Source organism: Dermacentor albipictus, chromosome 9 (assembly GCF_038994185.2).
Source record: "Dermacentor albipictus isolate Rhodes 1998 colony chromosome 9, USDA_Dalb.pri_finalv2, whole genome shotgun sequence".
In the NCBI taxonomy this organism is placed as follows: Eukaryota; Metazoa; Arthropoda; class Arachnida; order Ixodida; family Ixodidae; genus Dermacentor; species Dermacentor albipictus.
The window spans coordinates 28,135,542-28,161,101 of record NC_091829.1 but is presented as its reverse complement, the minus strand read 5'-3'; the positions used below and the strand labels follow the sequence as shown (position 1 = coordinate 28,161,101).

The 25,560-nt window shown below is 45.8% G+C and overlaps 2 protein-coding genes across 2 annotated transcripts; one reads left to right on the top strand and one right to left on the bottom strand.

Annotated features, from left to right (window-relative positions):
* Nucleotides 1-2,606: 2,606 nt before the first annotated feature.
* Nucleotides 2,607-3,436, bottom strand: LOC139050109 (protein lethal(2)essential for life-like). The gene has a single exon (XM_070526321.1). The coding sequence runs from the start codon at nt 3,349-3,351 to the stop codon at nt 2,821-2,823; it is 531 nt and encodes a 176-aa protein (XP_070382422.1). The 5' UTR covers nt 3,352-3,436; the 3' UTR covers nt 2,607-2,820.
* Nucleotides 3,437-20,119: 16,683 nt separating this feature from the next.
* LOC139049635 (alpha-crystallin A chain-like) lies at nt 20,120-24,985 on the top strand. Its single transcript, XM_070525283.1, has 2 exons — nt 20,120-20,226; nt 20,721-24,985. Exon 2 carries the CDS (start codon nt 20,846-20,848, stop codon nt 21,359-21,361), a length of 516 nt encoding a protein of 171 aa, XP_070381384.1. The 5' UTR covers nt 20,120-20,226; nt 20,721-20,845; the 3' UTR covers nt 21,362-24,985.
* The last annotated feature ends 575 nt before the right edge of the window (nt 24,986-25,560 follow it).

Sequence of the window (25,560 nt, the reverse complement as noted above, 5' to 3'; positions counted from 1 at the left end):
CTCTGCGATCTGCCCCACGGCGCGTGGCGTGATAGAAGCAAATGGATCTTGAAATCGAACATTACAGTATACGGGCCCTCCATTGCCTGCGTGAAGTCAAATCGAAGAGTGTGGTGCTGACGGTGCGTGCTGTGCCGTGAAATTGAGGAACAAAGTGCGGCACTCCCGAACTACAGAAAAAAAGGCAGACAAATAAGAGATCTCCACAATATCTTCCCGTCCTGATTGCATAGTTTTATCAGCCGAACGAAGGAAGCGCTGAGCCAGCCTAGGTTGAACCCTTCTGACTGCTGAACGGCGATCTGCAAGCTATTCACTCTGGTGATAGCACTAGGAATTCGATGTCACCATGCAAATATCTCCTTGACATTGGCTTTGAAGCTGAGGTCACGGGAAAGTTGACCCGGTCCTTCAAACGGCCAACACAGTAATTGCGAGAGCAACTTTGTGGACAGTGTCGGCAGCAGAGATCTAGGCCATTCCGATGAATGCTTCACGTCTGACCGACCTCTGGGAGCTGCAGGCCGGTTGCGATTAACCGCAGCGCGCAATGTTGCTTCCTCTGCGTGGAATGGCCACACGTAAGCTTGCACCCGAGTCTCCTCCATATGATAGCGTAGCCTGCAAAAGGTCTACTTAGAAAGCCAGCAAGGGCGGTGCAAACTCATTATCCGTCAATTCATCGAACGCGTATCGCACTTCCAGCCGTGGTCGACACAGAAAGAGCAACGCCAAGCAGACGACGAAGGCAAGTAATAGCCTCCGAAGCAACCAACGCACGCGCGCGCGACGCCCGCGTGTCTCCGGGGTCGCGCGACCGGCGCGCGCGGCCAGAGTCGCAAGCCCACAGCCAAGCCACAGCAACGGAACCAAAAGCGGACTACCCCTTCGCCGGTTCCTACGACTGGTTCGCTTTGAAGATGATTGACAGATGCGTGACGTATTCAAAAACTGCGATACCGCCCCGCTGCCTCTGACGACCTGTGACGTAATCAAAATTTTGGCCAATCAGGTGAGGCCATAGGAATGGTTCCCCAACCGAACCGGTATAACATTCGGCCCCTGGTTAGAGCGAAGTGACCATGACAGGAAACGGATTTCGTTATAAGCAATATCTCGTTAGAGGCAGAAAGGCTCTCAGAGTGTCATAATAACAGGCGAGGGTACCATCAGCATAAATTCGAACGCGAATAATTCCGAAAATACTCTCCTGTGTGGTTCCGTTCCCGGGTTCATGTGCGCTTGTAACAGTGGCATAATTCCGAATCCAAAACGTACGTACACTTGAGACTACTTCATGCTTAAAAAGTGGCTCGAAAGCTATCAGGTGTCTCACTTTCAGGTAACTGCAAGTAACACGATTTCCGATCAGTTATTTCCTGTTCGCGCCTCGATTTATTCTAGTGGTACATTCCTATAGGCGCATGAGACCGTAGAACGCGCATTGAAACAAAACGGCGAAATTATCCCATCCAAAGTCCATGAACCACGAAAATAGCGGATAGAACCCAAATAACAACAAAAAACACTAATACACACACACACACACACACACACACACACACACACACACACACACACACACACACACACATATATATATATATATATATATATATATATGGTGCTTTATTTTAGATGCACCAAGTTTTAAAAAAGAACAGCCTGTGGCAGAAAGCGCCATTTGAATCATTGAACTCAGTTATTCGTTGAGGTGGCCATTCTACGAGAAATCAACACGCTTAATTGAACAAGTACCGGAATTAAACGAATTAACTTTTCCGTTAATTACATTACTGCACACATTTCAATCCACGAATTGCAGCTAGTGTCCGTTCGCGAGGCACGTCGACTTGGAACAAATAGTGAGGATGGCACCGGTTTTGAGATATTCGGCGTCAAACTTGCGGTAAAAATGCACTGTTGTTCCAATTACTTTAAGAAAAGGTTACGTTATACACAGAAACACAACTGGAACGCCAATGCATTTCGTTTGTCGGAAACTGAAAAGTAGTACCTCGACACTGGTGTGTGCGGTCCCGAAAAATTTCGTTTTGAGAGTATATGCGTCGCGATCTCGCCGGCTACAATTCGCAGCTTGGAATTGGTGCCGTAAAGTAAGTTGTTAAAAAGTCACCGTAATTGTGCTAATTATTCAATTACGCATTTTGATTTCTTGTGCGAGTAATATGGGCCACGTCATCGAGTAATTTAGCTCAACAGCTAGAACTGTGCTATCTGCCACAGGCAAATACTGAATATTTGGTGCAGCTATAAAAAGAAAAAAAGTAAACGAAGAAAGCTGCTAGACATTGTAAAAGTACTGAAAGTTGGGCGAGTTCGAGAGTTGTGTGCGCGCTGGAGCTTTATAGCGGTATATGTTATCGACTGCACTGCGAAACAGGGGCGTAGCGAAGGGGGGGGGGGGGAGGCACACCGGGCAACATGAAGATGTTGCCAACGTACGCATGCTATTTTAGAACTTTACTTATCGCACATGCAAACTGCATAATAGACACGTACGTCAATATGCAGTCTGAAATTTTACTACCGCACGAGCGGTCCGCACAGCTGCGATGTCAGTGACAATAAAATGAAGCCGGAGGTTGCAGCGAAAACGATGCTTCACATGTTTATTCACGTACGAAGTACAGAGGAACGATGCAGCAGTCATCTCAACTAGCAGAAGAAAAAAATCGAGGCAGTACAAACGCGGGAGATTTCCTTTTTGTCTCTCCGCAACAGGCACCGGGCAGTTTATGACAGAACCCAAGAACTGTTCTCACCACACAAGTGACTAGAGTCGCTATGCGCGCTAGCTCACTTCTTAGCGACGTCGCCGCTGGCGCCTTCGTGCTTCACTTCAATCGGGATGGCCTTGGGCTGCTCCTTGGGCGCGTTCTTTCTCGGTGCTTCCAGGGACAGCAGTCCGTTGGGCTTGAGCTGGCACTTCACCGACTCCGGGTCTACGTCTTCGGGCAGGACGTAGCGGCGCGTGAACTCCCGCTTCACGTAGCAGCCGCGGTCGTCGGACTTCTCTTCGTGCTTGGCGTGAATGACGACGCAGTTGTCCTGCGTCTTCACGGTGATCTCCTCCGGAGTGAAGTGCCTGGTGTCAACGTTGATGGCAAACTTGTCCGGCGTGCAGGCGACAGAAGTGCCCTGCTGGGCGGGGCAGACGGCGGCTGACGGCTGCTGGTGCTGCGGCTGGATGTAGAACCGCTGGTGGTAGAAAGGCGGGTCGAAAAGCTCGCCGTCCAGGAAGGAGCCGCCGAAGTCGTCGTTCAAGAAACGCCTCACCAAGTCAGAGGGGCCCCAGGAACCACGGTTGAGCAGCGGCAACAGTGCCATGTTGTCTCTCTCACAAGCTCTTCTGCGCTTTCAGTGCGAGAGCGATGCAAATCTGAACCGGCGGCGTGAGCAGACGCCCCTTTTATGAGCGCGTCGTCTGCTTCGAGAGGCGCGTTCGAGAATCGGCGAGAAGTGCGGTGGAGCAACAACCTCCAGAACATTGGAAGACGAGTGGAAGAAAAGTAGAGAAACAACAACAACAAAAAAACGGAGACGTACGAAAACAAAAGTTCACGATAGGGGTAAGAAAATGTGATTTAAAAAATTTATCGTCTTTTTTTTCTTTTTTAACCTAGGTAGGACTAGCAAAAGCTTGGTGGCGCAATCCACCGCCCCGTTCCAAAGGGGACTCCCATCCATCCACCATCTATTTTAACCTACAAATCATAGAGTTGCCTTTTCAACTTCCGGCGGATGTGGCAGTGGCGGCTGGATGCATCCGCCGGCGCGTTATATGAGCGTTACCGCAAGCCTCCGAGACGCTGACAGATGCCATGTTAATCTCAGAGGCTGCAGCACGTGATTGCGAGTTGCAGGCGTTCGCCACGAGAGACGCTCGTTGCCTTTTTTCGGAGGCTAGGTGGCGCGCGTCGCCGCCGCCCGATTCAAAGGGTTGAGCCACAATCATCCATCCATCCATCCATCCGGAGGAGAGAAAAGGGAGAAGGGCCGAAACCGAGCTATGCTACAAGCTTTCTCGACATGACAACGAGTACAAATTATGCATTGCAGTCTTTATTAGTAACTTTGTTGTTGTTTTTGTCATTATAAACGCAAAATAACTTTCAGCATCTATGATCATCGACGACCCTAGTGACCTCCGAGCATAGATGCCTCAGAGTCTGGATTTAAAATTTTTACCGGTATGTTTGCGTGCAGGGCAGACACTCTCTTCATTCTTTGTTCACTGGTTCGTACGCTTAAGCCGGTTGCTTATTTTGTACTAAAACTAGTTTATTGCACTTCGTTATCTCGCGTTATTTAACTTGGGGTGAAGTGACGTGCCTGCGAGCGGAGATGCAAGCCCGAAAGCTTGGTTTCGGTCGTGAACGATGCCGAACACGTATGCATCGAAACTAGTACTTCTTTATTCTATGCAATGGCATTGTTCTATGCTAGTACACTCGAATCGAAACGGGAGCCGGATTCTGCTGCGACTAAGGACGGCAATACTGCTTAGCCGTTTAAGCCGTTTTTAGCCGCACCGCACGCTTGCGGTCGCGCGAAAAATTGCACGTATCGAGCACTTGTGCACAAATTTCGGTTTACAATGTGTAAGGTATACACTGTGCACACAGTGTAAATGGTAATTTGTGCACAAGTGCTGGATACGTGCAATTTTTCGCGCGACCGCAAGCGTGCGGTGCGGCTTGCGGCGATGGGCGGCTCGAGCGTAAATCGGCCCTAACATTGCTGCTTGGATCGTTATGTAATATTCGCCAGCACCACTGTGAACCAGTTCATGGCGGTTCACGAGAAGTTCAGAAATTGTGCTGCTCGATTCCTGAGTTGCAGGCCCAGCGAGACACTCGAAACGAATGCAAAGGTGCAGACACGGCGCAGGCATTATTATGTCAGACCAGTGTGCACGGAGTGTGCAAGTTTGAGAGGGGTCCTGAACTGATCGGGCGTAAATTCTGAGGCGTAAATGCACACCGCATTTGCGTAGACACATCGGATGTGCGTAAGCGGGGTTTTAACTGTGCTCGCACCCGTGCGCTGCTTCGTACCTGTACGCCTGTACCAAGTCGGCACCGAGAGTCGAGTGGGTGAAGCAAGATCATGAACCAGCCCTGCACCTTTTGAAACGAACGTCGTGGTTAAGCGGGCGCCATTGCTGCACCGCTGAAACCAATGGCAGGGTGTAGCACCTCGTGAACTGGTTCAGCTGGTGCAGGCGAATCGAACGTACCCCGAAACAAACCTTTAGTTGCGAGGCTGTCGTTCGCACACAGTCACGAAAGAAAGAGAAAGCGGTATCGGAACGCGCGGCACATTCTCGTCGTAGCAGTGGCCATAGGCGACTGAGTAGCCTATGGCCACTGACTGACAGGCCCCTAGAGGCATTGTGTAAGGGGAGAAAGTACACTCGAAGATTATACAATAATTAGAATACATATGTGAATATACATACTAAAAATACAGTGTAAGAAATGCACTAACATACAATAATATGGTGTTAAAATTGTACAATGGACAAACTGAATGCTTTTGAACGCGAGAAGTCACTGAACAAGAAACTTTCACAAAGTAAAATATCAATAGAATTACAGAGCAAGCAGGGCATATTTGACTATAACAAAGTATTATTTAAGGGATAGTAGCACATCAATAATGGGAAAGACAAGAAAAATAACCCACTAGGTTATGTAGAGTTTGAAATGTGTGTTGTTAGGGACATTGTTCCGAAGGTGAATGGCTCCTGGTAGAGCGGATTTGTTAAATCAATCAGTCTTTCCTTGATGCGCATGAAATTGAACTGACTGTACAACCAATGTGACCTGTAATGAGAAGTTTCAAGAGGCAGAACTGATGGTGCTGTAATATGGACGTATTTATGAAATAATGATAGCAGCGCTATATCACGACGATCATGCAAGGGCTGTAGTGAGAGTTCAAGCTTAATTTGAGTTATGCTTTTTGTTATAGCCATAACGTGAAATAAAATGCACATCCCTATTCTGAATGGTTTCGAGTTTTTAGATCATGTATTTCGTATGAGGAGACCAGATGGATGTGGTGCATTCAAGCTGAAGTCGAACAAATGTTAGATAAGCTAGTTTATGAATGTCTTTAGTAGAATTATGTAACTTGCGTCTTATGTACCCTAATGATCTTGAAGCATTGGCACATATGTATGCAATGTGCATTGACCACGAAAGAGTCAGAGTTATATATACATATTGATAAATATATATTTTTCTAGCCCGTTGGCAACTTCTTTTGCCCACAAAACCAAATAAATATTTGGTAAATTGAAGTGAAAGTACTGAATTTAATGTATTAAACTGTTGTAAGCATGATGATTCACCCATGTTTCATACTTGTTGGGTCCAAATGTTCTTGCTGTTAAGTTTGGTTTACTTCAGGGCACTTACTTTTGCAATAGTGGAGCGGTGCATCATGTCAGTGCACAAAAAGAATGCAACAGTTCTAATAGCTTTTTTTTTTTTTAATGCGAGGATAAATGCCTCAGGGCATACAAGGGTATGGGATGGGGGTGAACAAGGATGATTAAATGAATGAAAATAGATTTGCTGACCTAATGAAGTCCAAGAGGGATCGATAATGCGGTCCCTGCGTCCAAGCATTGTAATGGCTCAGATTATGCGGCGAGAGTCCCGCTGCTGCGAGGTGCCGGAGCCTCGTCGGTTTCAGAGTTTCTAATAGCTTCATGTCTTTCGTGCATTTTCTTGTGGAACCAGCAGTGTGATCTAGTGTATAAATGAAGGCACAAATCTTATTTGTGATCTCAATAATACTTAAGCTGTTGACATGCATTGCATTTAGGCAGACATCAATTTTATGAACAGTATTTAACATGCTGCTTAAGCACCCTAGCACAAAAGTGTACATTTGCATGTGTCCTGCAGTCACAAAACATTACAATATATATGTCACCTTTTTGCATTTCATATTGCAAAATTGTGCTTTTTCAATTTCCGATGCAGTCAAAATTTCTGCTCCAGACATGCAGTAAAGAGGACGGCACCAGTGTAAAGCAACACACTCCACGGACTAAAGAGAAGCTACCGCCTGCTACAACAAGGTGTGGACTTTGCCAGGTACTACAAGGTAAACAACACCGGGTTCGTAAATAAATATGCTTGATATATGCTGTACCGGCTTGCTAGTACTGAGATACATGTCATTTGTGTGTAGCAGATGATATGAATGTTTGTTCATATTTACAGTTCAGCGTAATTGGTTTAAACATAAAAGGAAACACTACACAAGTTTGGCTAATCCGTGCTGTATCTCATGTGTTACTGTTCTGCTCCAACAGAACCTGCACCAAAGCACATCTTGGTCCTCATCACGGGACCCCACATCTGCACCAACAGGAAGGGGCTGGAGACGAATTTGCAAGGCTTTTACATCATAAACAAAGAAGCGGATGCAGAAGTATTTGGATGAGATATCAACTCTACGGAGGACTGCATCAAGACTTAAAAAGAGTTTTAGCCATCATTCTACCAGCACAGATATTGGCTGAGTCATCCAGGTACCTCAACAAAGACTTTCTAAAAATTCTTCGTGTTCAGATGTGCCTGAAACCTCCGAACAAGCACAGACGATGCTGGCCAAAAGAGTTCCGTCAGTGTGCCCTTCCTTAACCAGCTTCCTTGCCACGTCAAATTCCATTTGTGCCAAGTGTAGATTTTTTTTCTATGAATGCAAGCTTTTTCATTCCCCATTCTTGTTAGAAATCATTCTTCTTCCTCATCCAAACTTATAGGTCAAATGATTATTTGCTCATGCTGTCAGTCACTGTCTAGTAGCATAACATATCTGTAGCACTATTTTCTAGTATACATTGCCATTTGCAATTGCTCCTTAAACGGCTGATACGGCATTTGACTTATTGTTTTTGGCCTTCGTTGCTTGCAGAGCTGAGTGGCTTGTTTCTTTAATGCAAGCTTTCTCACTCCCTCCCATATTTAATTACTAGTCTCGTTGAGGATTGCTCTTCTTGCTCGATAGCCTAGGTCTTTGCGCACGCTACACTGAAGTGATCAATTGCAGAACCTGGTTTTGCTGCTGTCCCACTTTGTCGCGGTCGCCGTGTTGCGTTTCTCATTTGGTGGGGCCTGGTCAGTTGCCCTGGGAAGCAGCCTCCTGAGGTAAGCACCTGCTCCTGCAGTCCGCACAGTGACAAAGGCTCCCAATATACATGCACCGTAACTGGAGCTCCGCTTTCGTTCTTTTCTGCTGTGGCCGTGGCCAAATCGTGCTTTGGCCTTCCTCGGCCACGATTGGTGTGAACGGAGACCAGCATACGTGCTTACATGGGTGGGTGTAGGAAGCTGATAGCGACATGGGTGGAAAGGACCACAAAAGTGGCTGCCAGAGGTGATGCGCATGAAACCGACCATGTCTTTGTTGAAACAAAGTGGGGCACGAAGTGTGAGCCACACATTAGCGGTCCCCGAAAGAAAAGATAGGTGCAGGTAGGAAAGGAGTTAATGCTAAAATGCCAAGTAGTCCATGTCACTGTGTTGACTGTGGCAGCAGGTGCATGAGTCAGCCAATTGTCTCGCAATACAAGTTGCTTATGTTCAACGGTGACTGTCAGTGCAAAAAGGTGGGACACGCCGCCCGATGTGTTTACGCTGCTGGTTGCCGCTCATTACCAGACGGCCATGTGCGATGAAGGCAAGCATTATGCCTGTAGTTGGACAGCTGAATGTGCCGTAACAGACCTGTGTATGTGAACGCTCACTGTTGCCGTGTGGATCTTAGCCAATGTATAATGTATTTTGTGAACCTGATGTGGTGATTGATTGCAGAGTCTTATTTTGCTGTTATCTCACTTGGTTATGGTCACCATGTTACGTTTCTCAGACGTGGCAGCCTGGTCAGTTGCACTGGGAAGCAGTCTCTCGAGGTAAGCATTTGCTCCTGCAGTCCACCATAGCAACATAGACTCTGAATTTACACGCACCATGATTGGTGCTCCCCGTTCCGTCCTTTCCTGCTGCAACCGTGGGCAGACTGTGCTTGTGGCCTTCCTCAGATGCGATTTGGCATGAACAGGACTTTGACCAGCATACATGCTCACATGGTCAGAAATATATGAAGTTGCTAGCTACGTGGGTGGAAAGGCTCGCAAAAGTAGCTGCCAAAGCTGATGCCCACGAAACCAACCATGTCCATATTGAACAAACTGGGGCATGAAGTGCGAGCAACATATTAGTGGCTCCCAAAAGAACAAAAGTAAACATGCAGGTCGGAAAGGAGTTAACATTAAATTGCCAGGTAGTCCATGTGGCTGTGTTGGCTGCAGGTGCCTGCTTCACCCAATTGCTTTGCAATGCAAGTTGCTCACCTTCAACGGTAACTGTTGATGCAAACAGGTGGGACACTGTCCAATCTGTTTGCGCTCCTGGTTGTCGCTCTTTACCAGACCGCAATGTGCGAAGACTAAGGTGAGCTGTTTACAAACTTTCATTAATGCTTCCAGCATGTCTCGACATGCAAATTTTATTCCTGCTCTTGTACGAGAAGGTGCACTACTTGTCTTCTGCCAATAAAGTCGTATGTTCTGTTCACCCACTTGTGGCTTGTTTGTATGGGTGTCATAGAGGCTCTTTGGTCTCCTGGCACTTAGAATGCAGCAGCCAAGGCAATGAGGCATGTCACATAGCCAGCAGTGCAAGCACGGCACGCAGCAGCATACGCTATCGGTGAAAAGTGGCCATATTGGATTTTGCTCTAAAAAGCTAATTTCCACTTCCTGTTTGAGTAGCACCATCTGTCATACACCTATGCAAGTCCCATGCGCTCCAACTGCTTATTTTTGTACCACTGTGGAAGGTAGAGGTTCACTTTATCAGTTTGCACTGTTTTCGTTCTAGAATACCTTCTACAAACTAGGCCACCAAGACACCATTTCTGTTAGCAACAGTATGTTAAAGGTAAGTAAGAACTAAAGTACAGACATTGCTTCGAAGGTCTTCACCTTCTCTGCATTTGTGCAATATGAAGGCACTCATATGGCCAAATTGTGCCATATGAGGGCACTCATATGACCAGTGCCATGTGCATGCACATTGCTCAGCAGCTTTTATGTTTTTAGCTCACGGAAAGGGACGAGAGACAGAAGTACAACCCGGACACAGTGCTAACTTCCAACAATTGTTTTTTATTCTACGAAGCGGTACACATATAGCATATAGCTCAGCAGCTGCACTGGCTTCATATTGTCACAGGTGACGTGCAAAGACGTCTTTGTGCTTGAAGATAGGTGCATGTAAAGCACCACAGTCCAATAAAACTTATCCTTCTTTCTCCTTCTGTATACATACGGGGTGTCATTGCTGCCACTACACAGCGCGACATGATGAACCTGGATCTGGATGCCATCCCGTACGTGAACTGTCCTAAGTCTGCAAGTAGCGTGAGACTTAACATATGTGCGATGGGCTAGCCATTTCCTTGTTTGGATATGCTGTTCAGTTTGTGCATGTTGTAGTGCGAGCCATAGGCGGAAAGTTTTTATTTTTCTGAGGAGGGGAGGGGAGGAGGGGCTGGTGCCCGACCAACTCTTCCGAAACCATATATATATATATATATATATATATATATATATATATATATATATATATATATATATATATATATATATATATATATATATATATACACGTATAGATATTTATTTATATTTCTTGCACTTTTAGAAACTTCGTTTGACCTCGAAGAATTGTTCACTATAGTGACAGCCTTATATGAGAATTTACAAGACCTCATAGCAGGAGGCAGTTCAATTTCACAGCCTGAGTCCTCTCACACCACCAAGAGTCTGGCATCTCTTGCTGCTGTAATCTTCCTTCATGTCATTGTTGTATATTTTACTATCACTAGTACTGCTGTGCCTTCTTCTCTCTGTCTCATTTTCTTTTGCTGTGAGTCCGAGTATAAGTGCTGCTGCGCTTGACTGCTGTTTATTCCGATTACGGGTGAATCCAGCTTGGCCTCGTTTCAGTTACCGAGTGAATTGCGCAAGGTGCCCCAACTATTGTGCACCAAGACTTTGAAAAATGGCGGCAGCTGCCTTACTCAAAGAAAACCTAATGCATATTGTTTCCAGTACAGTGGAGTAGCTGCCAGTAATTCTTTTGTTACTGAGATTTAATTTGGTAATTGCAATTAGTTACTTAACTCGAAAAGTACTGTCCTGATAATGAAAGTGCTTATGAGGCATATGTAGGCACCCCCAAATGACATCTAACTGCAGAGTTTCCAGCGACGTACTAATTGCATACAACTTTTTCCGACTGGCGAATAAACCTCATAAAATATGAAGAATACCATGCGACTGCACTCCTACCTGCATCATAATGCAGCGCCCTCAAATAAGCTGATTGAAAGCAACTGCACTGCCTATCGCGAACCCAAAGAGACAATGCATTACATACAGAAGGCGAACCAACAACAGGTTTTGAGTCTTCGCAGCTATTCCTCGCTCTCATTTCTACATGACACTTATTATCCATCTCTCAAGGCCGACTGATCATATAGATAATAAAACCCGTTTGATAATGAAGCCAAAGTGCCGCTCTGACCACGCACGAAACGTGAAAAGCAATGTAATAGGCACACAATGTTTCAAAATCCTGGCTTTGCTCGCACTGCATCTAAGGAAGGTGTGCACAGCTATATTTCATGCCAGCAACTTGCTTCGGACCAAAGCCAAATTAAAGTGACGGTTTTATTTTTCATGAGTGCATACATGCTGCTAGGACAGGTGCATGGCATAAAATAGCGGAATAAACAGACCGGGAAGCGACAGTGCAGAGAAAAGGCAAAGCCAATGCATTCAAAAAAGTAAATATACCATTTCTAAATGAGCCCAATTGGAAAACAGGACATCTGCACAAGAAACGAAACAAGAACAACACCAGATTTCAGTGTGTCCTTATTATCAATGAATTCAAAAGTGACATCAAACACCAGCTGGTGTCTAGAGGATGCGTTCGAGTAGGTCTCCTTATGCAGCTATGCAGTACTGAGTCAGCCTTATCACATCTTCAGTGGCTTTCTTGATGACCAATGCTGGAATTCGACGGCAGACATCCGTTATCCTTGCCTTGAGCTGATGTGACATCTGTCTCAATCATGCAAGCACAATCTTTCACATAACCCCAAAGAAAGAAATCAAATGGAGAGAGGTCAGGTGACCTAGCCGACCAATTTACAGGCCCATGCCTTCCAATATGTTGCACACGAAAAGTCGCATCCAGCCAGTTTCGTGCTCGCTGCTGCTGCGTGCTGGTGCCCCACCTTGCCGATACCACAGAAGCGGAAGACGTGACAGCGGGACTTCGCTGATAAACTGATCCACCACTCCTTCATGGATTTTGTCGACATAATGCTGTCCAGTCAGCGTGCGATTGAAGAAAATGGGACCGATTATAGCACCGATGTCAATTCCGCACCACACATTGAATGACCACTGGTAGTGGTCCCGAGTGCACTTTACCCAGTGTGGATTGGAGTCACTCCAATAGTGTGCATTATGCAAACTCACCTGAGTGCTTCTGCAAAAATCGGCTTCATCTATGCACATGGTGCTGCTCAAAAAGTTCAGTGACTCATCGGCTTTTGTGAGGATCCAATTCGAGAAATCTAGATGATTCTACAGGTCCCCATCTTTCAAGCATTGGTGCTGGTTAAAATGGTATGGGTGAAAGGCTGTCAAGTAGAATCCTCCAAATTGATGACTTGGAAATTGGTATCTGGGCAGCCACGTCCTGCACCTAGCATGAGGGTTTGCGGCCATAAATACTAGAATATCCATGCATAGGCTAGGACTTAAAGCTGGAGTCCTCCGCTGCTACTTCTTGAAGCTGCCAGTTTGTCTCGGGTTTTCATAATTTGTGATGATAGTCAACACGTTTGGTCTACTGCCACACTTCCATGACTGATATATATTTGCGGCCTTCCTCTTGTTGCCATTTTCAGCTCCCAAGGCAAGGATCATGTTTACCTTCTGCTCATTAGATCGACATAGCGACTGGGATGAAACAAAATGCACCGATAAACCTCTGCACTGACATTGCCAATCAGCTTTTGTGGTGATAGATCTTGTGACAAAAAAGAAGAAAAGAAAGAAAGATACCATCCGTGCACTTTATCTACGTTAAGACAACAGCTATCACAGCTCATTTCCAACTGACACGCAACACAACGCATTACTTCAGCCAGGGTGCGGCAAATAATGAACTAACTCGATCAGTAAGATCTTGATGAGGGCTAGTTGGTTCATACTTAGAACTGAGGTGAAACAGCGCGAAAAAGACGAGGACACAAGGACACAAATACCACAGACAAGCGCTGACTGCCAACTGGGCAGTCAGCGCTTGTCTGTGGTATTTGTGTCCTTGTGTCCTCGTCTTTTTCGCGCTGTTTCACCTCAGTTCTAACTCGATCACAATGTTTTTCATTATTTCCTTTATTTAATTCTGGCTAGTTCGCAGGGAGCCTGTTTGAGGGTGCTGCTTTATGATGTGGGTAGTAGCACAGTCACGTGATATCTTTCGTATTTCGTGGGGTTTATTTATCAGCCCGGAAAATTAGCACACAATCAGTACAGCAACATATGCATCCTCTAGGCAGAGGCTATGCATACCTTTAGAAATAATTGTTAATTGGCTACCTCCTTCTCTTTCAACAATATAATAAACTTTATCCTGTGCATATATTTAAATATATTGTGTTGTGCATGGTGTTTACAGTGGAAATTTATAACAGTGTTGGAGTGAGAAAATGTAGATGAGGCAGCCGCCGCTAATGCTTCTAACGTGCTTGTCCTCCTATTGTCAGTATTTGTAGAAATAATGTGAAAGTATGAATTAAAAGCTGTGCACGTCTCCGCCAACAATAAAATAGTAAGCTATTAGCCACAATAAAATATTAAGTGAAAACGTCGAGGCAACTCAAAAGAAATCTCGGATGATGTGGGCAACAAAACTCTGGCAATGACACTTTAGGTGTATGTGTGTGCTCGCTTGCACTGAACCGCATGTAGTACCCTTAGTTTTGGAAGTGCGTCAGCTATCTCGAGGTTGAATGTACCATTAAATCTGATGGAGGACAAACTCCGACACACATGCATTCTGCCAGATCTTCCAGATTCAGAAAAGACTAAAAGACCAGAGGAAAACTTTTATTGTAAGACCAGAGGAAATCATGTAAACATTATTGGATAAACTAAAGTTTTTCGAGTAAAGAATCACTTGCACTGACAGAAGCTGCAGTAAATGTTAACCTAAAGTGAGTGCACTGATGTTACACAAATAATAAACACAATTTCAGTACACAGATGAAGGCATTCCTGCCTCCCATCTCAAAACATCGTTCTCGCCTTTTGCTCTCCTGTTCGCCACATAAGCACTGCATATTAAGACACCGTCTCAATGTTTAGTGCAATGCCTTAGTCACTGGTTAACCGCAAATTAAGCGGTAAAACTGAGGTGTAATGTCAGCATTGGTGTTCTCTTCAGCTCCTACTTCACGACTGATCAGACGGCTGTGTTTCTATAAGGCCGGATCCAGCTCCACAGGACCATCACTGAGCTGCAGTTTCTTAGAGGAGTATAGGCATCTGGATAAATAAATATGTATATTACACACAGAGTATTTATCTATCTTTTAACTCACGGACAAAGGCGTACGTTACCCTTCCCTTCAAGAAAGAGGTGTAAAGACCGACGAAAGGCTCTTGAACCTGTATCTGTTTCCTATCCGCAGTCACTGAGAAGATGCTTCGGGAGCTCTATAGTGCCGGCAACCTACTGTAAGCTTCGCCGCAATGCATCGGTGTTCAAGCATACCAAGAATGTAAAGGTGCAACCGTAACGGAATACAGTGCGGTACTCGCGGCGCTCACTGTCGAGTCTCCTGTCGCAGTACAAACACAGATAGGCTTAATAAATGTGCTGGCAGGGCATCACAGATACTTCGGACGTGGCTGCAGTGATTTGAGCGCTTGCTTCGCCCGCCTTGCATGCGCCGATCGTAACGGGAACTGGTACGCATTCCTCAATTATATCGGAGTCCTTCCACGGAAGGACTTGGCAAGGTTCTGACTGGTGTTGTATAAGTCGTGGGGCGCTTTTTTGGTAGCTGGGTGTACGTCGAACGAAGTTTCTCGAGCCTGCGGCGCTTGTGCTGAGTCACAGTCATGCCGTAGTATACCCTTCTCGCGCCTTACGGCGCTCTACCTTCAATATAACATCACTGATTCCCTCGGGGGAGCAGTAGAGTCCGTAGTAGAAACCAGGCGTGCCCTCCTTCAAAGGTATCTTCGCTCGTGCCAGGCTTTTCGTATGCTGTCGTCTGTGAGCTTTCGAAAGCATCTTTAGTGATCTGCTTTGAGTTAAATAAACGCCTTTCTGCAAAAACATGTGGAAAAATCAGTAGGCGTAAGCCACGGAGTTAGCGAAACGGAAGCAAAGCGACCAAGGTGTGACCAAGGTGCGACCAAGGTGCGACTTACAGCATTAGTAGCCAGTTACATGTGCCGGCCTCGAGCAGTACTTGTAAACACTATCGTAGTCGATCAGTGTTTGATGTGCAGCTTTCACAACGGTCTGTAGGTGCTTAGCGACGTTGCTTTCTTACAGTTGAATTTATAAAATGCTTCCGTTCCCGCGGATCTCCTGAGTGTGCGATATGCTCAACAACATTAATGAACAATGCATCGGCACGATATAATGCTCTGCCATTAAATCATCCCAGAAACACCGCACTTCCAAACGTATCCCCCTGGGGCTACCCGAATTTAATACGCTACCGTTGCAACAAACCTCGGTTACGCCTTCCTCGCTGCACCAACTGCGCATTCTGTCAATTCTTCTCTGCCAGCTATGGACGAACCACATTATCTATGGTTAATAGCGCCGTACAATTTGAATCGATAAACGCATGGATAAACGCACATTTTTCTTCCTGCATGGAGAAACGGCACGGACTGCAATCGATGCCAGTGGGCTGCTGCTGATTGAGCGTCAGTGAAGTTTTAAAATCTTTATTTAAGTAATAAAACGCAAGCTTTAATAACTGAAGTCTAATAAAAACAATAATCTGCTTATTTTGTAAAAGATTACAAGGTAACTAAGTTTGTAGATTATTATATGTACTCTTATAGATCATATATTCAGCATGGATGAATGGATGGATGGATACATGGATGGATAGTTGGGTGGATGAATGAGGCTCAATCCTTTGAAGCAGACGGTGGCGGCGCGCGCTACCTAGCCTTGAATGGTACCTATGTATTTATTTCTTTACTTTTGCGTTGATATTATACACCAATCAGATAGTCTCCGTTTCGTTATTTCTATCTGAGCATTTAGCCGCGTTCAGCGCCCCTGACAGAAAAAACACAAACTATGGTACGTGACAAAGTTTAAGTAGCTCCACTTGTGCGCTTCATGCTGGAACGCGCCGTGGTTAATTTTTCGCCCTCTGTGGCAATCATTGGAACTTGAGTGTGTGCGGGACGTAACGCATGTGCAGAGAGGGCGGTGAAATCTACGGAGGTTGGCTAAATCCAATTTTGATGTGCTCGTGCAACGCACTCCCTATATTGTGATGTTATATGGGGCTAAATGTGGTGCGCGCAGCGCGCGCCATCTCGTTGATGCTAGAGCAACCATCTCTGTATGCCACGGCCGCCTCGATCGCGCGTGATCGAGGCGGCCGTGCTATGGCGCAACTAGCAAAGAGGAAAGCGCAGAAGGCTCTAGACTATCCGTGCTCTTTCCTGGCGCTTGATTTGTGCGCTTCGCAGGCTTCGCGTTCGTCCGGCGTGTTTATTTCAGTTGAATCAGTTGCACTTGCACCTGCCTGTCGCTCACTTCCCCCGCGGTCGTGAGTACGGCTGGGAACGATATAAATTGTTCCTCTTCGGGCACATGCTCAATTTCGTGGTCGCATTTCGATCGCATTTTGATCCAACGAAAGCTGTTGCCAAACAATGGCCTTAGGTATGCATCATCTACTACGCCACGAAATGTTTTCGAATGCATCCCTGCGGTTAACGCCCCCTGACGACCAACCTAGCTGTAGCGTATCGCTTGGTCAACTAATCGATTCTTGTCGCACATTTCGTTTTTTTTTTTTTTCTGTGCAGGAACCGGTTAAAATGAGCTATATGCCAGAAAAGAAAGGCTGGAGCTGCAATACATGCACGCATGCAGGACTGCACACGTTTTTGTAACGCATGTTTTACGACATCAAAAAACTACAATTCCCTTATCACTTGTTCAGTAAGGCATTCCACGTCAACGTCTTTTTCTGGATAAGGATTTACTAATCTTGGAATCGCGTTCTTCATAATTTGTTCTCCGTAACCAGTTCGTTTTGTTGCGCGTTTCAAATATCCTGGATGTCGCGTCATATATAGTTGTTTCTATTTGGTGGTAAGTCTGAATGAGTTCAGTCGATTTTTCCGACTGTGTAGCTTGCCAGTGGACCAGAGTTCTTGCAAGTGGAAGTGTTGCGATGAATCATATGGAGGAGGAATAACAGGAGAAACAGGCTGGCGAAAAATAAAGTGTAAGAGAGCGTAATTTAGTTATGCTTTGGCTTCTTAATTAGCAAGGATGGGAGTGGGAAAGTACCTAAAAGTCAAGCAACATATTGGCTTTCTTACGGCGCCCTGTGGAATCAAATAATGCTAATACAAAGTTTCCGCGACTACAACGCATTATGTGATGTTTTAAATTCGTTGGGAGGGTGTTGATGTGTGTCATTCTCACTTTGAAAGTGAGGGCGCACCCGAAAAAAATGCGTCTTGTTGTATTCGATATTCGACAATTATTTCATCATCTACCAAGATCTTATTATAAAAAAAGAACGAAGTTTTGGTACAAGATTCAGTATTCAGTTAATTTATGCAGGTTTACCAGAGATAAAAGAAAATACGCAAACCATAACGGGGGCAAAAATAGACGCGATATGGGAAAGTTCCTCGGCACGATCGAAACCTGTTCCTGCCCTTGTTCGCGTTTTGTTTGGAGCAGCTATAACGCGCTAATCTGATAGATGATTCAAGAAGGTGGCGTTCAAGTCAAAGACCGTGATTACACCAGCGTGATAACGGTGTAGCATAGCCAAGTTGACCGCCAATCGCTGACGCAATCGACTTACGTGAGAGAAGTTGCGGGCTCGAGCTTTGGGGAAGATTCGAAGCCCGTCACAAAGCATCATGAATGTGTATACACGTACATGTCGGGACAGTGATTCCGGAGTGACTTTGTGAGACGTAAACACAGACGCCTGAATAAACGACAGCTGTACGCATGCACACAGAGCCGTAAATCTAAGCAACGACACACATTCGCTGGCGCCGTACTCGTAACGTTAGAAAAGCTGCAGCAGTTTGGATTTCGGTTTCGAAGGCAACCTCTGAATTACCGCCATGCCAGTCGCCGTCTAAATTTTGCTGCTTAGAAAATATGATTAGAGGCAAAGGAAATTGGGGAACGGCAGGAAAATGTTTAGACTATTCAGGGATAGAACTTTAATTTTTATCAATGCCTCGTCCGCTTTTACACTTTTGAGTACGCACGGCTCTCTCTATCTATTCGTAATATCGTATTACCGCGCGCACAAGAAATGCCTCATTTAGAAGTAGCGTACCTTCTTTATGGGATAAACATCCATGCAATGAAAACACTCTAATAATCATTGTTTTTCTTTTTCCAAAAAACAAGGTTGTCAAACGACAGGAAGTGTTTGAAATATTAGGATATGTGGCGGCTCGAAATTCGCGTCAATATGCATGCTGCTAGTACTCTGACTCGAAAAAAATTCCGCCTTAACATTTTGATCCAATGAAAGCTGTTGCTAAACAATGGCTATATGTATGCATTATCTGCTAAATGTTTGTTATCTCCGAGATGTATTTACTGCAAGAGGCCTATTGGCGCGTCTTTTGCTTTGACCTCAGCTGCATGCGATTTTTGAACATGTACGTTCGTCATTGATCATTTAATTTTTGTAATGTCATAGCTGACACATATTTTGGATAAAGCTTAAAAAGTGCAACAATGCACTTATAGCGTTTAATGCATTAACTAACATAGATTGCCGCAGTACGTGCATGTCTGGCATGTGTTATATGCAAAACAATGTCGTCGCGTGCTCACTTAATCTGCGTGCAATATTTCGTAAATAAATTTTTTAGCGCTGTGTTCAGACAATAACTTCTCACAGCCATCCGCTGACTCGAATGACCTTACGACAATGTAACAATAAGGCCAGAAGTAGCAGCCTCTTCGCCCGGGAAACGTAAACGCCTATAGAAAAAAAACTCCAAGTTTGTTTTGACTGCTTCCACCGTCTACCATACGGTCAAAGCCCCCAATGACCTTGCCGCACTGCGACGGTTTACCACACGTGACCCATCTCTGACCAATCACCGAGCCGCCTCCGCCTTCGAGTCGCTTTCTCCCTTCGGTTCAGTTTCGATCGCGCCGAGCGGAGCAGACATTAGAGAGTTTTAGCCCAGCGGGTTTACGGCCAGCGGAGCGGAGCGGTCTCCACCGTTACGCCAGCGGAGCGGCTCGCGAAAAAAGAATTTTAGCCCAGCGGATCACCCGCTCGAGCGGGGTAAAGAGCGGGGAGCTCTGCTGCCCCACCTAGTGGTTCGAATAGGAGTTACTGAGAAATGAAATTGAATTACGCTTGCTCTTATTATGCAAGAAATGTTGAATAAAGATATATTACATGTTCTCAGTGCATTATTTGTTAATAATGTACTGAGTATTAATGTACGGGTCAGCGCGGCAGTCGCCGTCTTCGATGCAGAACTGCCGGCGTTCATGTTCGCGGCTGCCGTCTTGCATTTCCCATACACGCCCGCGCGCCCTTACGCACGCTCGCGTGCTGCGTATACCCTCCGCTGGGGAGTGCTTTCCAGCGGGCGTAAACGCTGCTCCGTAAAACCGCTGGCCGCCTCAGCGTGGTGCGCATGCGCAGTCGCGTCTCCGCTCGCCCGCTCCGCTCCGCTGGCCGTAAACCCGCTGGGCTAAAACTCTCTACTGCCCCGGTCTTCAGAGCAGACGACATTGAGCTGGAGCTTGAAGCAGACGATTTCCGGTTCCCCACTTATCGTTGCCATTCTTAGAGCCTGCTTACAAGGTAATATGCCAATATTTCTTCGTTATATTTCTCCTCATGTCAGAATAAAGGTGCAGTAGTGGGCCTTGACGATAAATCGCACTGAAACTGTTGATGTCAGGAATATATCCAGTGCGTTTTTCCTTCTGTACCTGTAGACAAATTGAAGAATGCCGATGAAGGGCAGGCGGTGCCAGGTATACATTGATCACTGGGTGCAGTTTAAATAATTCATTTGCACGTTCCTCTTGTGTGTGTTTTCTTTGATCCAATCTTTCTCTCAGACAGGCAACAATCAAATTACAGCTTAATATTTCATCTCCAGTGACACGTCCTTAACTGGAAAGCATTATGCATACCTAAAATTTTGTGCCACACCAAGAGCTGTAAGTCACAGCGCAGTTTCTATAGACCTTTGCTGGCCAGTAGTTCGTACCTGTAGCTTTCTTCCATGCCACAACACGCTTATGTTATTTCTCCTCTCTTTTTCTTTTGTGTGTGTCCTCGCACTCTAGGTAGGAGCATCCTAACGCCGCTTCGCGCAACATACCATATCGAGCTGCACCGCTAGTGCACTTGCAGAAAATCTCAAGACCACCTGCGGCATCCTCTTTCCGAGCAGACGACGTGCGAAAACAACATGGCGCTGTTCCCGCTGCTGAACCGCAACCTGTGCGGAGGCTCGGAGCTGGCGAGACGTCTCTTCGACGACGACTTCGGCAGTTCTTTCCTCGATGGCGAGCTGTTCGACCCTCCTTTCTACCACCAGCGGTTCTACATCCAGCCCCGACATCAGGAGCCCTCGAACAGCGTCTGCCCCAATCAGCAGGGCACCTCGGTCGCCTGCACGCCCGACAAGTTCGCCATTCGCGTGGACACCCGGCACTTCACGCCCGAGGAGATCGAGGTCAAGACGCAAGACAATTGTGTCGTAATTCACGGCAAGCACGAAGAGAAGTCCGACGACCGCGGCTGCTACGTCAAACGCGAATTCACCCGCCGCTACGTCCTTCCCGAGGACGTTGATCCCCAGGCCATCAAGTGTCACCTGACTCAGGGTGGCCTCCTGGCCTTGGAGGCTCCACGCAAGAACTCCAAGAAGGAGGAGCCCAAGACGATTGCCATCGACGTCAAGCACGAAGGCAAGAAGGCCTAAAGAAATGGGGGAGGGTGGGGGTGGAACGTAGTTGAAGTTGCACTATTGTAGCTCTATATTTTTATTTTTTATTTATTACATACTGCCAACTGCCTCTTGGCAGTCCAGGCAGGAGTGAGTGTATACAAAGTCGGCACTGCAAGTCAAAATAACAAAAACTTGGGTTACGAGGAACCATAAAAAAAAAGAATGCTTAATGATACAGACTATTGCGTCGGGAAAGGCAGCATGTACAAAATTACAAAAATAGGAAAATGGTGATTCTAAAACGAACACGCTTCATTGCAAAGATTGTACGGCAGCCACAAATGAATCAACCGAGGACATACAAGCGACTTCTTGCGGTAGAGCATTCCACTCTGCTATAGTTCGAGGGAAAAACGAGAAGCGATAAGCAGTAGTTTTAGTCGGTGGCATCACAATCGTTTTGCTGTGCTTGCGTCTGGTTTCTCTTGTTTTATTGAAATTGATGTATATGTCGGGATCCATTTTTGTTTGTTTATTAACGATATTAAACAAAGTTTGTAAGCGATGCACTCTACGCCGAAATTCAAGTGATGGGAGGCCAGACCGTGTTCTGAGATCAGTGATCGAGGCTCGTCTATAATAAATATTATAAATAAATCTAAGGGCTTTCTTTTGCACGCTTTCAATGTTGTTGACACCGGTCTTTGTGTGGGGATCCCAGACAGCATCGGCATATTCAAGCAGTGGTCTAATGAGTGTCGTGTAGGCAGCGAGTTTAGTCCTACTAGTGCAGTGTTTAAGCCGGTGTTTAATTAGCCATAGCTTCCTTAGCGACGCCGAAACGACGTATTGGACATGAGCGTTCCAGGTTAATTTCGAGTCAATAACTACACCCAGATACTTAAATTTGTCAACCGTCTTAATTGCTACATTATTGATTTTATATGTACAAATTGATGGTGCTTTCTTTCTTGTAATCATCATTTGAGTACATTTTGTGGCATTTAAATTCATGCGCCAGGATTGACACCAGTTATCGATTGCATTAAGGTAATCCTGTATAGCAGTCTGATCATGGGGTGATTGAATGTTGTGGTACACAATACAATCATCAGCGAAGAACCGGCAGCGTACCGGGGAATCAAAGGACAAGTCATTCAGATAAATCAAAAAGAGAAGAGGTCCAAGTACTGAACCTTGCGGTACACCGGAAAGTACAGGAGCAGGTGAAGAAAATGAGTTTCCTATACGGACATATTGTGTTCAATTAGTTAAATAAGAGTCAAGCCAGCGAAGAATTTGTTCATTTTTCAGCGTACATTGTAGCTTCAGCTTTAGTCTTTGGTGACAAACACGGTCAAATGCTTTCTGAAAATCAAGGAAAAGCACATCTATTTGCCCGCCGCAGTCCAGCGCTGCCATGACTTCATTGGTAATATGTAGAAGCTGAGTAACTGTAGATAGGCCACGCCGAAATCCATGCTGTTTTTCCGAAAAGAAATTATTGTTTTCCAGAAAGCTGCTCAGGTGCTTAAAAACATAGTGCTCCACCACCTTACTAGCGGTGTTGGTTGCATACTAATCACCTCTTGGGAAGACAGACATGCGAGAACTCGCTCCGTGATAGATGACAACCTCGTCTAGGCCTTCATTAACTTCCCCAGAGGGTACCGATCGAGCTGGTTAGGCTTAACCTTCCGCACGTGTAGATGTGCCAACGTTCGATTGTTTACAAACACGCGTGGTAGGTGGAACACCTGATGGAATCCCTCCGTACATAGGGTAGCCGATCCGCTTGGCGTATTTTCTTGTCGAGAATTGATGGCAATGTGTGATGATAGTGCGTATATGATATGCGAGAGTATATGAAATGCGAACAAGAGTGGATGGTATACCAAAAATGTGACCGATATGTGTTAGGCGCGGGGCGTATTGCTATAGCACTGGTACGCCTGCATCGCGCGTCAGCGATCGAGGTTCCAGACGAGAGTCGTCTGTTATGAAAACTTATCGACCTGCGCGCGGGGCGCCGCTGTGCGCGTGACCTTGAGGAAATAGTGGGGAAGTGCCTCACGGGTTAACGGTATTTGAGTGTGTTACTATTTATAGTACTCTTATGTATACTGTTATGGAGCGCACCGTCTGGGATGCTTTATTTGGAGCAGCGCCCCCGTACGCTATTGGCCGTCGTTTCACGTACGTACCATTTCTCTCAGTTCTTTACCTTTCTTTCTTTATTTTTCGATTTCTCACCGCAAGCTGCGCGCACTTGCAAAAAGCGCTGCGTCAAATCGGTCATGAATATATTTACATTGATCGCTACGTCCCAAGTGAAACTGCCTAAAGAGATCTGTGATATGGGGAGCTGTTTGATATAAGAAATAAATGGTGTTGAGGGGAGGACATATGAACTGAAGAAGCTGAACGTCTAGGCACTATAGATGTCGCCATATATACGAGTACAAATTGAGGTAGACTGAATAGTGTGTTAATGTATGGAATGATCGTCACTTACTGTTCCAATTAGACGGGCCATGTGACATCTTGAGAGAAAGAAAGAAGGCACCCACATCCCTAGGATTAGATGTAGGCCTGCTACTCAGGCTAGGTTAGTGTGTCAATGAATTCTAAACTGTCCTTTACAGCACATATTTTACACAAAGCCCTTAGCACTGATTTTTTAGTGTGAGGGCTCAAGCACGTGTGATAGGAGGAAAGTTGAAGCTCAATATACCAATGGCGCCGGAGGTCGTTCATGGACCGCGCGGTTTGCGATAAAATTTCGAATGTGTAGCATAAATTTCGATAATGCGGATGTCGCATCAGAATTGGGACGGTGTAATTCTCCTGACATATACTAAGGCATGTGCAAATGAACCAGCTTTAGCACGTGTATGTTAATTAACCACTGATACTACACGCATACATGTTTAGTCGACCGTTGACGTTGTTTTAGGCTATATCCAACGTTCGCAAAAAAAAAAAGAAAGAACGACTGACAAACATTTACCTTCGCCGTCAGCCTCTCCATAGCAGATTACTAATATAATCTCAGCAGAGGCCTCACCGTAGGTTCGCGGCCAGCATGTCGTAGTCGGGACGCAGATGTCACGTGGTATATTCGTCACGTACATACGTGGTCATATGATTACGTTATGATGGTCACGTGACGCACCACGTGGTCGTCGTGACCACACGTGATGTGGCGACCGCATGGTGACCGCGTATTGAATCATGCGTTCATTTGATGACCACGTGATGCATCGGTGAGGTCATGATCACCACGTGGTAATCAAGCAAGAGCACGTGTAGTAGCAGCGCGAAGAGTTAAAAAAGTAGGTCACGGAGCGAGTTCGCTCACCTGTTTACTATATAGCCCTCTCAGCCAAGCAATCGCCTGCGCCAATTTACTCGCGTTGTACTGCCAGAGAAGAAAACAAAGAAGTAACCCCTTGTTCGTGCACGAACGACCCTATGAAGCCTATATTTATTCGCGGTCCAGGAACCATAGACGTTTCTCGCACGTAAGACACTAAGTTGACGGGTGGCCGTCGGGTTTGTGCGGCCAGTACAATGTTTGTTTCTTTGAGATGGTGGCCAGACGCCGTTCTGGCCCTCTCCTGTGGTTATGGGTCAAATAAACGTCACTGCTGCCCACATCGTGTCGTATCTGGTTGCATCTGGCCTTGGTGTGTCTTCTTACCGAGTATTACTAGTCAGTAGAGTAAGCGGTAAGTAGTTTTGAAGACAATGAATTCTTTCTAGACTTCAGATCGATTTGGTGTTGGTGTGATATGGGTATCTGGCCACTTTCGCCTCTCACGTCAGACGATTTGAGTCCTTCTAGTGATCGTGAGACAACGGAAAAAGCGTCAAAACGAAGCTTGCATCGAAAAAGACGCACCAACTTAGCGTAGAGCTATCTGCCGTACGGAGCGTTACTGCTGCGTAATTAGAGAGAGAGAGAGAGAGAGAGAGAGAGAGAGAGAGAGAGAGTCAAAATGAAACCCAGATGCGCTCGTTCAAATTTCGTGAGCCTGAAACGGGAACCGCGGAAGTGTGATTAGTCAACGAAAAATATGGGCCCATACCGGATATAGTGCAGTCTAAATATGTGAGTCGATCACGAAGGTAGTTTTATGCAGTCCAGTGGCGTACCCAGACATTTTTTCAGGGGAAAAAAAGAAGGGGGGGGGGGGTGTACCCACATGACCAGGGATGGGGTGGGTGAG